General features: G+C 38.8%; 1 protein-coding gene across 1 annotated transcript in view; it reads right to left on the minus strand.

The window, feature by feature from the left end:
* CECR2 (CECR2 histone acetyl-lysine reader) overlaps window positions 1-13,393 on the minus strand; it is a 164,819-nt gene that overhangs the window by 47,561 nt on the left and 103,865 nt on the right. The window contains exon 2 of the mRNA XM_069094306.1: window positions 1,955-2,049. Within this exon, the coding sequence (XP_068950407.1) occupies window positions 1,955-2,049 (95 nt within the window). The remainder of the gene's footprint in view (window positions 1-1,954; window positions 2,050-13,393) is intronic.

Raw genomic sequence — 13,393 nt, forward strand, 5'->3', positions numbered from 1 at the left:
TTATTCCAAGTGCTTTCTCACAATGCCACTTTAGAATAGCGATTCACACCACTGCCCTAATTTCTACTTCCAAAAAACACTTGCAATAAATAGTCCCGTTCCAACCCCTAGCCCCCCAATCAGGTTCACATTAAATAACTTTAATAATTTCATTCCAGAAACAGATGGGTTGGAGGGAGGAGAATAAAAAAGTGAGCAGTGTCCTAAGTATCTAATTTTCTGTTTCTGAAATGAAATGAAAGTTCCTAATTTTCTTTTGTTAAATCTTCATTCTGATCTAGTCACCGAGGTTCTGAACTTTCTCCTAATCTATTTTATTTCACATGTACAAAAGTGTCTGGGGAGGCCAGAATTAGTTACAAGATAACCTGAAGATACTGGGTCTGGACCTCACAATACAAAATTCAAAGCTTTATCCTTTAAATGAGTTGTCCTAAAAATCAGTCTTTGACCAACTTTTACTTAAGTCCAGTCTTACACAAAGTCTCAGACTGAGTTTTTGGGACACTGTATAAAGCTTCAGAGATGCTCTCTCTGAAAATGCTCCTATTAAGTCCTCTCCTTCCTCTTAGACTTTTAAAAGACTATAATATCACTCACTCAACCACTTCACAAATCAATTTCCCAGAATCAAGTAAGAAGAGACAAAGCTTATTATTACTAGGAAAAAAACAAACAAACACTGGGCCTGTGTCCAGGAACTAAGTACCAAATGTGTGACTTAAGTCACCTTTGTGACTTTAACAAATACATGGTTATCTCATGTATAAAATATAGCTTTCGGATAATGAACTCTTCTGGTTCTACAATACTGTGACATATGATACTTGATGTATTTGATAGAATTCATTTTTATATCATATTATGATTTAATTTCTTCATCTACAAAATGTAAGGTTATTTGACAAATTCGTTGGGCTTTGTATACAAGAAGTACTGTCAAAGGGACTCAGTTAATAAAAATTGAGGATTCCACATGTTTGAAAACTCACAAAGGATTTTTTTTCTTAGTCATAAACAAGGATTATTGTAAAGTTCTATTACACTGACTTGCTCAAAGGCCAGAGAATAACATCAGGCAGAAAGAAGGCAAGATTTATTTTTTTTAAAAAAAATTTAATAATAGGGGTGTCTAGGTGGCACAGTGAAAAGTGCACCGGCCCTGGAGTCAGGAGGAACTGAGTTCAAATGCAGCCTGAGACACTTAACACTTACTAGCCATGTGACCTTGGGCAAGTCACTTAACCCCAATTGCCCTGTCTTTCCTCCTCCAAAAAAATCTTTTAATAACATATTTTTGTTTCTATATTGCCTATGTTTCCTGAGATATCCTGTATGTCTCTTCCCTCTCCCAGAGGGCTATCCTTTGTGAGAATACAGAAACGAAGAAAAAAAATTCAGCAAAAACAAGTCAACATATTTACAAAGTCTGAAATCCTATGGAGTACTCTGCATCCATGAAATTCTATGTTTACAAAGAAGGAATATTAACTTTGGGGCCAAGAACAGTCACTACAATTTTGCAGAATTATGATTTCATTTTGTTGCTGTTCCTTCGTTGACAAGTGCGGTAGTCAGTAAGTTTTCTGATTCTGCTGAGTTAACTCAGTTCATATCACAAGCTTTCCTATAGTCATTTCTCCATTCCCCATCAATAAGCACTGGATTCCAGGTCTCTGTGCTAGCTAAACTGTACTTATTATACCTTTAGACTACTTGTGCTCATTTTACTCCCATGTGGTATAATACCCATTGTTGGCAACAGCTATTATACATTATTTCAGATGCATAATAGCTGCCAACAAGGAATTCATTTGCATATACTCAGTAGTGTGAAGTAGTTTTTCGCTACTGACTGGTTCTGAGTTGTTTTGGGAGTTTTGAAATCTCCCAGTAAAAGTGTAAATTGCTCTCCTTCCCAAGAAATACTTAAGTCAAAAAAAGATTTACTCACGTGATATCCCTCCTCTGATAGCAGCCCTGAAGTAGGCAGGCGATCAGATCACTGATAAACTCCACATCATCCCTATGAAGGGCGGCTTCTAATTCCTAATGAGAGAGAGAGATTGCAAGATCAAACACAGATGGTGATTTCACAAAATTCCTCCTGACCCACCAACAGCAGGAAGCTCCAAGCAGCTTAAAGGTTAGTGTAGCAACAGGAACTCCAGAGAGGTAGCAGCCCTGCCCTACCCCCACAGACACCTCTGCAATCAGAGCTGGAGCTGTGTTTCCCTGGAGCATATTGTTAGCTCACAGGTCCCAGGTCTTATTCCCTCCTACTCAATCACAAAGGAAAAGAAGGAAATGTATCTTTTCCCTTTAATTTTATCACAGTTAGAAGTAGACATAGGAGCTAAAGAAGACTATGGGCCTATTTTAATGACAATCAAGTAAACACAGAAAAGTAAACATCCGATTAATTAAAAAGTATACTTTAGTTACTTAGCTGGTCCTACAGCAAAGACTATTGTCTAAGATTTAACAAATGACTGCAGAGCTCAGTGTGTGGCAAATCTTATTTGGGGATACTACAATTATATAATTAATGAAAAATTACTAGACTGAAAAGCATTGTGTTTAATCTTACATCATCTAGAGAAATGAGGTAATGTCTATACTAATAGAAAACTAACTCTAGGTGAAATGGTGTCTTCCTTGGGGGCTTCAGGATGACCGGGTCTCAAAACTCCAAATGAAAACAATTACTTAAGGAAGTATCAGAATATTTTTATAGAGAATTCCAGCTTCTCCAAAAGAAACAATGCTACTACTATTCCAGCAAGTAACATTGTCTGAAAGTGTCATCAATTCTTAGTTTGTGTGAATTACATTTCCACAAGGATGTGGGTCTGCATGTTGACTACAAACAATTTTCTCATGAGCCCTTTTAGCCCACAGTTTAATTGAGTCATATAACAAGTAGCCACAATACACAGAAGACTCAACCATCTACGAATCTGGGTTGCAGTTCTCAGTTTATGAACACCAAGCCCCGTCAGACCTTAACACTAATTACATGGTCCTCTGCCCCAGCAATCTTGTAATAACATCTGACATTAATAGAACATTAAGCTTTTTAATACATTATCGCATCTGAATCTCACAATAATGAGGTGGTTACTATCCAAATCTTTATCCTCATTTTAAAGAAAATTGACATTCAGCTTTGTGAATGATCACATAGAAGGTGGGGAGAAAACTGAGTGCCCCAGGTCCCAGGGCCAGAGCATGAATTCCAGTGGGAGTGTGAACAACATAGGTTTAGAAATGGCCTGGCCACCTCCTCAGTACTTCAGATGCAGAGGGAGGAGGAGTCTGGTCCTTAGGGCCTTCTTAGGTTCTTGGCTTGCCCCTGGGGGAGGCACCAGAGGTCTGCTGGGCTTCCAAGTGAGGCAGAACTCAGCAGCACTGGTCTAGCACATAAGGGCTCTTTCCTGGACCCTGGGGGGAGGAAGAAGCCTAAAAGGTCTCCTACCTTGGCCCTTCTAACTATGGACTGCTGACGGACCCAGAGACCCTGGCAGCTGGGTCCCTGTTAGGTTATCTGGCTCCTTCTACATTACCTGGCAACAGCAGTCTATTGGTTCCATACTTCCCTTGGCTCCCTTTATTTTTCTTTTTTTGCCATCATCATCTTTTGGCCCCTAGATTTATTTATTCCAACCCTTCCTCAGAAGAGGACAGATCTCAGAAGCTGAGCATGAATGACTATGTGTGAGTGAAGGGATGGATGATGGATGGCCTGCCTCTTCTCTTCTAGTAAAGGAGAAGGAGGCAGCAGGGCCTGTCTTCAGAACCTCTACTTGGCTTCTGGCCTGCTCTTCCCTGGGGGGCAGGAGCTTCTCCCTAGGCCTTAGAATATGCATTTCTTAGGGTTATCAAACACTTCTATGTTTATCTACTCTATTCCACCTTTTTTTTTTTTTGTTTAAGGTCAGTATCAAAGACTTCTGAAGACAACTGCTTTATCATGTAGTTGGAGGTCTGTTAATACTAACTTCATTCTTATTTTTTTTTCTCAGTATTTTCTTTAGGATTCTAGACCTCTTGTTCCTTCAGATTAATTGTGGCAGTTTTGTCTAGTTAAGACAAGTGTCTCCAGAATGAGTTTTCAAATAGTTATGTAAAGCCGCCCCAGGGGACAGGGCAGGGCAGAGAACAAAATTGCTGGATATTTTAAAGTATAAATACCACATAAATACATCTGCTTTATTCAATAAAAACAAAGTTCAAATTCTAGTCAACAAAAATTAGAATAAAATGTCAACTAAACTGTGAATCTGCTATAACCCGACAATGAATGCAGGTCCAATTAATTTGATTCAATTTTACGAACCCCACACTTGAATGTGAATTATATAAACTCAACTTTAACCAATCTTTGTAAAGAGCTTAAAAGTACCCAAGTTATATTTCTCAAAATTACTTTGGTAAATACAATAAGCTGGTTAAAACAACCACCACCACCATAAAAACACAACTCTCTACAGGGTGGGGAAACTTCCACCTTGAGTCCACATATGGTCCTTGGGCACAGCTTTTTGATTGATTTCAAGGTTTACAGAACAAATCTTATTAAGGGGATTTGTTCTGTGAAGTTTGGATTCTGTCAAATGACTGCACTAGAGGACCTAGAGGGCCACATATGGCCTTGAGGCCACAGGTTTCCCACTACTGCTACCAAGATTTAAGTAACTAACATGTGAATGTTTACAGATTAATAGTTTGACAGCATTTTTTTTAAAGTAATATAAGCCTTTGTGACAAATATACAACCAATTTAAAAAGAAAATCCACTAGAGAAGATGAAACTAGTACAAACAAAGAGAAATAACAGGTATTACAGAAACACAAAAAAGGCCCAACTTGGTAAGATATAATCTACTATTACATGTGTGTGTGTGTGTGTGTGTGTGTGTGTGTGTGTGTATATATATATATACACATATAAAATTAGGATTCTCAAGTACTGTTACTGATGGAATGAGGAGCTGCACTTTTAAATAGTTGATACCTTTGTAAACCACATTATTAAAAAACCAATCTATTACAAGGAAGGCTATTTAAACAATATGGGGAAAGACAATTATTCTGTTAATTGAAATGCATTCAGGCTTCCTCACCGCCCAAAAGGTGTCTGAAGGATGCTTGAGCTAAAAGAATTTATTTTCGGTGCATAAGGATGATGCAGATACAGTTTTGTTTTAAGTAACTTGCCCAAGGTTACATGGCTAGATTTTAGTGTGGCTGTTAAGTGCCTGAGGCCGGAAGGGAACTCAGGTCCTCCGGACTCAGGGGCCAGTGCTTTACTTACTGCTCCACCTAGCCGCCGCCCCCCCCCCCCCATACAGTTTTATACCAAAAATTTCCTCCTGATCCTTGTATATTCAGTGCCTATTTTGAAAAAAAAAATGAATATCTTAAATAAAGTTTCTACAAGGTCCTGTTCTCATGGTTATACACTAATGTGAAAGATTAGCTACATTTATGAAAAAGATGAATAATAAATTTTCCTAAATCTATTTTTTGTTTTTTAATTTTGAAAATACTTGCCAGGCAAATGAAATAAAAGAATGAATGAAAAAGCCATGTTTCATGGCTAAATGTTATGGACTTGGTCTTACTCCCATCTGAAAGAGAAGTTGAAATAAGCATTTGAACCTGAAAATCTCCTGTTTGGCAATAAATTCTGATAAACCATGTGGTGACTGTTTATCTTTGAGGAAGGAAGGAAACAAACATTTGTTAAGGGTTTACTGGGTGCCAGGGAATGAGCTAAGTGCTTTACAAATATTATCTCATTTGATATTCACAACAACCTTGGGAGGCAGGTGCTATTATTACCCCCATTTTACAGTGTGAGAACAGGTTGCAGGGAGTGAACCAACCCTCTTAGTGAGAAGGTGTTTACCTCTGACCTGCAGGTAGACAGAGGGAGGGCGTGGTAGGGTCAAGTAAAGGTTTAAGGATGGGAGTGGGACATGGAGGTGAGCACATCTATACACGAAAGGCAAGAAACCAGAGTTCAAATCCTGTGTCTCACACTTAATAGCCAGCAAACCACTGATGTGGCCTCTGAGTCTGTTTCCTTATCTGTAAAATGCTAGCAACTACCAACCTGCCTTAAGCAGATACTGTGTGAGGTAAGTTCTTTATAAATTATGCAATTAAACTCACTCAGAATTATGGGTTCATAGCTATCCCACCCACTGGTAAACAAGGAAAACAGAATGGAGAGAATAGAAGATACAGAAATAAGTCAAAACTAAGCTATCATCCTGTAGAAATCTTAACTACCCAGGCCCCCACCCTTCCCCAGGGTTCTCCAGGATCCAGAGGTGGGGAAGGGGAGGGGCCTGGGCCCCAACCAACAGTGTTTGTTTCCCCAATTTTAGGTCAGATTAGCCTTTACAAAGGAATATTCACTCCAAAACTGTAACAAAAGAAAATATACAAACACCTCTCACAAACACCTGGGGGGTGGGAGGTAAATAGCCCAGGCGCTACCTCATTCTAGGGGAAAGGGATTAGATTCACAGTTTAGCTCAATTTCTATGCAGCTTTATTCCCATCAAATTCCAAAGCCTCCCTGGGTTTATGTCTCAGAGATACTGATTTCTCAGGGCTTCCCTTGCTGGGCTGGAGGTAACATCTGGTGTGGAATTTGGGGCTCCAAGGTCACCAAGGCTTAGCCCGGAGCTCCCACTCCCAAATTTGAGACTTCTTCTCCAATACTCAGCTGAAAATCACAAAGAAAAGAAGACCAAAACACCAAGTCCTTTTCTCAACACCACAGGGTCCAAAGGGAAGAGGTGTTCCAGGGCTTCCCCAATTACTACTGCAGGATGCCCTTGGTGAGTGAACACTTTCATCTAAGGATGAACGAGAAAAGAGGGTAGGAAGACTGTGCCTCAGTCAAGTAAATTTTAAAATGTTGGCAGTTCTGGCTAGGCAGCCAATAGAATGAGGCTCGTTTCAAACACATAAAGAATGCCTTCTCCCAGAAGCAGTGTCTCCCATCGGGTGCCTCCATCATGGGTGATCTGGAAATGACCAGAGAAGAGTGAGAAAATGTATCTTCCCCCTTTCCTTTGCTGAAGGTGTGGGAAACTGTGAATCTATAACAAAGCATGTGTTAGGTTACTTTTGGTGAACTAGTCTCCCCCCCCCTAAAAAAAAAGTCTTTGTTCCAAGGTATGCCTCAATGAGTAAAGGGGAGAGGGTACCCCAGTGGCAATATATTCAGAAATTAATGACATAAAACATTTTTTTAAAAGAATGACAACTGACTAGTGTTTTAATCCCACTCCTGATTAAATTCTCTTGTATTCTCAAATCTGAATACTTGTCTTATTTCTTCAAGTTCACATTTTCCCAATGATGCCAAATGACTTGGAATCATTAAGCATTATGATTTCAGAAGAATAAAAATTTCGGGCATGCACAAGAGAAAAGATTTGAGGATGTAAAAACAGATTACTACATATAACCTGAGAGGACTGTGTGAAAATGGTATAATGAAAGAGGGAGCTCTGGGAAGGATAAATAACTCAGGCATGGCTCCAGGGCAGCACTGGTAACACAAAAGGTCAAAGCATCAGAGGGAGTTTTCCAGCATACTTGAATAGATCACATGTGGAGGATTTACCAAGAGCTCATCATGTATCACCTGCCCATCAATAAAAGACTTTGTGAAAATGTATTACTGGCCTTTTCCTTGATTTTCCCATCTCATGTAGAGAAAACATCTGATTTTTTTCAACGTTGATTTTTACTGATATAGGTCCTCCTTTCACTAATGGAATATCCCACAATTTCTCTCTCATCTCTAAGAGTTGGTACACCCCCCCATATTCCCCATGTGGTAGACAATCTTTGGGTGATAGATTTCTCTCAAACTAACCTGTCTAGTTCTTAGAACAACAACCTTTCCAAACCCTAACATCCTGTCTCATTCAAACTTTCTATCTCCTCCAATACTTAAAAAAAAATTGGGATATTATTTAAAAATTAAGATTTCTTACAGATTATGCTCCATAGGCACCACTTTTAAGACATTAGGTCACGATGAAGCAAATTAGTCCAGCTATTGAAATGAAGGACTGGGTCATTGCTTGATCAGAGGAAAAAGCATTAATTGTAGAAAAGGGGGCAAAACCTAAAGAGGACTCTTTCAGAGGGTTTTTGGAACAGATAATTCTAATTATTCTAATTATTATTTTTTTGCTTTTTGGAGGGCAATTGGACTTGCCCAAAGTCACACAACTAGTTTTTGTGTTCAGTGTCTGAGGCCGAGTTTGAACTCAGGTCCTCCTGACTCCAAGGCTAGTGCTCTATTCATTGCGCCTAACAATTTTTTTTAAAGACTTGATAAATACTAGTTAATTAATACGGGAAACTTACTTCCTGTATAACTCAAAACCTAAGTCATCCCAGAACTGCAAGTATTAGACTGAAGCAGTAAGAGACATCCACTTTTCAACATTCACCTTCTTTTGCTTTTCCCTTCTCTTTGAATACTAAATGCTGAGCCTAGAATCTGAAGCTTTCTTTCCAAGACTCTGAGACAAGGACATGATAGAAAACAGACCCACAGAGCAGTTAGGAGCAGAAAAAGGGGAGGCCCTGCCAATCCTCTTCCTCATTCAACAGCTTCTAAAGAAGCTGATGAGAATAAAACAGGGTGGATTCTCTTTGCTGCTGGTGTTTCAGCTCTTTATGTAAAGTCTTTTACAAATTTCTACCCCCATAAGACCAAGCACCCTCAGTAAAGGCTGAGAATAATAGTATTAAAGCAGTGTATCAATAGATGACTTTAAGTAAGAGTAAAGTCACCTCCAGGAGGCACTATGAATAAATGAATGAAAAAGCATTTACTAAAGTGCTCAGAACTGAGGATGCAAATAAATAAGCAAGCAAGCAATATAGTCCTGCCCTCAAGGAGCTAACGTGAAGGGGAGGGGCAGGAAGTAATAAGTACAGGGGTGGAGAACCAGTGGCCCGCTAGGTCCTCAAGTTTGGCCCTTGGATTCAGCTGAAGGTCAAGAGGGTCACATGTGACCTGGAGGCCCCAGGTTCCCCCCCCCACTGAATAAGTGACTAAGTAGCTTACATTGTTTTCCCTAAGAACCTAGGCTTGCAAAATGCCAAAATGAAAGGCAGTGAGAAGATGCAGCATGCTATTAATTCCTATAATGTGGCACAACTACTGGAAACATTTTCCTTAACACTTAAACACACGTTTCTTTGCCGGGCATACCATCATAGGGCTATCCATATCCTAGTTCCTGCAATCTAAAGGGAAGGCATGAAACAAACTACAAATTCAAAAAGAAGAACTTTAAAATCCTAATTTCTTTCAGGTAAAGATAAAAACTGATGATTAACTGAGATTTCCATTGCTGATATTTCTAAAAAGACCCTGTTCCCTTAAGGAACATATTTACCATATGAAACATACAAAAAAGTGAATATCAGGTTAGGTCTGCATGTTTTTTGGCTTCAGGCAAAGATGTGTTCACCATCTATGACCATTTCTTGTGTAGAATTAGCCCTCTCCCTCAAAGTTTGGGTGCCCCTTATAGAGGAAGGTGCTATGTCAGAATGAGCAGAGAATAAGGTTTAGAATACAAATAGAAAAAGGTACCATGGCCTTCCAAAATCACCTCTCAATTTGGGGGCCAATGGTAATTTTTAAGCTAGTATAATCCTATTTTATCCCAAAGATAACTCTAACTAGTAGAATATAAATCAGCTTTTAGTGGGTTTAATGGTAAGAAACCCAAACTACACAAAATTTCGAGTTGGCCACACTATTTATCCCAGAGTTCCAGTTTCCTAAAGGTTAGTGCTACAATGGAGAGTCAGTCTTTCTGCTTGGTTTCACCATCACATATCCCCGTCAATGTGTTCAGAATGAACTATTTCAATGCTTTGAAAAGAAGTATGTAGTGAAAGAAGTCATGTTGATTTAAATGCAATGCTTTGACTCTTATCAAACAACACTGCTAAATATTTTAAATCATAGCAAACTGAAAGACTTTGGTTATTCAGTGATTTAAAATGACAGATTCTGTTCCAGGAGGCTTCACAGAAAGTGTTGAGTTTTTAAAAAAAAACTTTGTGATCAATACATCTACAAATATTTATTGAGTACTTATTATGTGGTAAAGCTGAGGATGGGGGAGATAGTTAAGATATCTATTATAATACTACTACCACTCTGGTGCAGGCCCTTTCTTCCTCACCCTTGGACTATTACAATAACTGATTGGTAAGTCTGCTGCCTCAAGTCTCTCCCCACTCCAATCCAGAAGCCTCCATTAAGCCACCAAAGTGATTTTCCTAAACTGCAGGTCTGACCTTGTCACCTCCCAACTCAATAAATTCCAGTGGTTCCCTATCAGATACTCCAGACTACAAAACCCTCTTGACATTTAAGGGCCTTCCTAACCTAGCCTCACTCCCACCTTTCTAATTTCCTCACACCCCCTCCCACACACATATTACTTTTTTTTTTCCAGTAACATTGGCCTCCTCCTTCCTATTCCCCCCAAAGACATACTCTGGCTATCCCTCATACCTGGACTTCAGTTCCCTTATCTCTGGCTCCTGGCTTCCCTGAAACCCCATCTAAAATCCAAGCTCCTGAAGCCTTTCATCAATCCCTCTTCCTTCTAGTGTCTTTTGTTCATTTCTGGTCATCCTGCATAGAGCTTGTCTGCACACATTTTGGTTTGCATGTTGTCTTCCTCATTAGATGTGAGCTCCTTGAGGACAGGGCCTGTCCTTTGCCTTTTTTTTTTTTTTGATCTGCGGCACTTAGCACAGTGCCTGATAGCTGGCGCTTAACAAATTGTTTGACTACAGACCATTAAACAAAAGGAACTTATATATTTTGAAAGAGTAACAGTATTCAGAGAATAATGATCTAAAATCTTTTAACTGGGGAGGACAATTAAATGCTAGAGTACAGGGTGTTGGGAGACTATTTGTATACTGTCAGTACATTTTGCTAAAAACAGTAAATATTCACAGAAGGGGGAAAATAATAATGGAGTAGTCCAAGAAGACTAGAATGGCTTATTTGGCTTAAAACACTCCAATTCATTAGTTATTTGTTTGTTTCTTTTTAAATTGAGTTTCAAATTCTCTCTCTACCTCCCATACACAGTAAAGAAGCAAGAAATATGATATTATATAGGTTATATCATACATAACATATTTCCATACTGGTCATATTCAAAAATATAAGAAAATTATTTCAATTTGCACTGAGTTCATCAGTTTTCTCTCTTTTTTTCATCATGAGTCCTTTGGAATTTCCTTGGATTACTGTATCACAGAGTAGCCAAATCTTTCATACTGGATCATTACAACATTGCTGCTACTGTGCACAATGACTGATCCTCTACCCTCAGCCCTGGTCATTTCTTATAACACAATAATACTTCATTACAATCAATTACCGTAACTTATTCAGCTACTTCCTGACTGACAAGCAACCCCTTAATTTCTAATTCTTCACTATCACCAAAAAAAGTTTACATAAAGATTTTTATACATACAGGCCCTTTTCCTTTTTTTCTTTGATCTCTTTGAGATACAGGCTGAACAGTGACATTACTGGTATGTCAGTGCATACAGAGTACACACACAGTTTTCTAGTCCTTTGGATATATATAGTTCCATATCGTTCTCCAGAATGGTCTGACCAGTTCACTATTCTATCAACAATTCATTAGTATGCCTATGTTTCCCGCATCCAGGCTGGCATGTCATTTCTGCAATGTGTAAGGTGAAACCTTGGAGTTGTTTTAATTTGCATTTCTCTAATCAATAGTGATTTGGAATATTTTTTCATGTGACTACAGATAGCTTTGATTTCTTCTGAAAACCATCTGTTTATATGCTTTGGCCACTTATCAATTGGGGAATGGCCCTTATTTTTATGAACTTTTACAAATTTGACTCAGCATATTTGAGAAACGAGACCTTAAAAAGGAAACTTGGCTGAAAAAGTTTTTTTATATTATTTCATTGTTTATGGTACCATTAGAATTATGTAGTTTCTCCAATTATCTCTTTTAATTAGGTCTATTTTTGCTTTTGCTTTGTCTGAGATAATGATTGCTACCACTACCTTTTTTTTTTTTAATCTTGTGGGGGGGGGGAGGCGGGAAGGCAGGTCAATTGGGGTTGAGTCACACAGCTAGTAAAATTGTCAAGTGTCTGTCTGAGGTCATATTTGAACTCACGTTCTCCAGATTCCATTTATCTTTTTATTCTCTCAGTCCTCAAAAAGCTACTTTGCTGCTTCTGATCACTACCCTCTTATCACTCCACCCTTCCTCTCCTACTTCCTTAGGGCAAAATAGATTTCTATACCCAACAGAATGCAAGTATATATTCTTCCCTTTTTGAGCCAATTCCAATGAGAGCAAGGTTCACCCCTCTCCCCATTTTCCTCTTCCTTGTGTAACTCTTTCATTTGAGAAAAATTTCCCCATTCTACCTTCTTCCTTCCCTCTTCTCCCAGTACATCCCTCTTTCCTACCTCTTCCATTTTTTTTGGGAGATTATTCCAACATAATTGACTCACACACCCATGCCCTCTTATTATAAATTCCTTTTAATAGCCCTAATAATGATAAAATTCTTAGGAGTGATAGGTATCACCTCCCCATATAGGAATGTAAAAAGTTTAACTTTGTTGAGTCCTTTATGATTACTCTCGCATGTTTACATTTTTATGCTCCACTCCAGTCTTCTGTCTGAATGTCAAATTTTCTATTCAGCTCTGGTTGATCTATGTGGAATGCTTTTAAGACTTCTATTTCATTAAATATCCATTTTCCCCCAGAGGGATTATATTCAAGTTTTGCTGGGTAGGTTATTCTTAGTTTTATTCCTAGTCCTTATGCCTTACAGAAACTCACATTGAAATATGTGTTCCTTTAACATGGATGCCACTCAATCTTGTATGATTCTGACTGTGGCTACATGATATTGAATTATTTCTTTCTGACTGCTTCATGTATTTTCTCTTTAAATTGGGGGCTCTGAAATTTGGCTATACTATTCCTGGGAGTTGGGGGTCTCTTCCAAAAATTGTTCAGTGGGTTCTTTCCACTTCTATTTAATTCTCTGGTACAAAGATATCTAATCTGGGCAGTTTGCCTCGGTAATCCCTTTTTGGAGGGCAATTGAGTTTAAGTAACTTGCCAAGGTCACACTGCTAGGTTTTTTGTTTGTGTGTGCTAAATGTCTGAGGACACATCTGAACTCAGGTCCTCCTGACTCCAGGGCCAGCACTCTACTGACTTCACCAACTAGCTGCCCCACCCTTTTCTTTTTTTTTGAGGGGGAAGACAAGGTAATTGGGGTTAGG

This window comes from Petaurus breviceps, unplaced genomic scaffold (assembly GCF_028583685.1).
Source record: "Petaurus breviceps papuanus isolate PSGF00001 unplaced genomic scaffold, PetGlider_PUasm1.0 216, whole genome shotgun sequence".
Classification (NCBI taxonomy): Eukaryota; Metazoa; Chordata; class Mammalia; order Diprotodontia; family Petauridae; genus Petaurus; species Petaurus breviceps.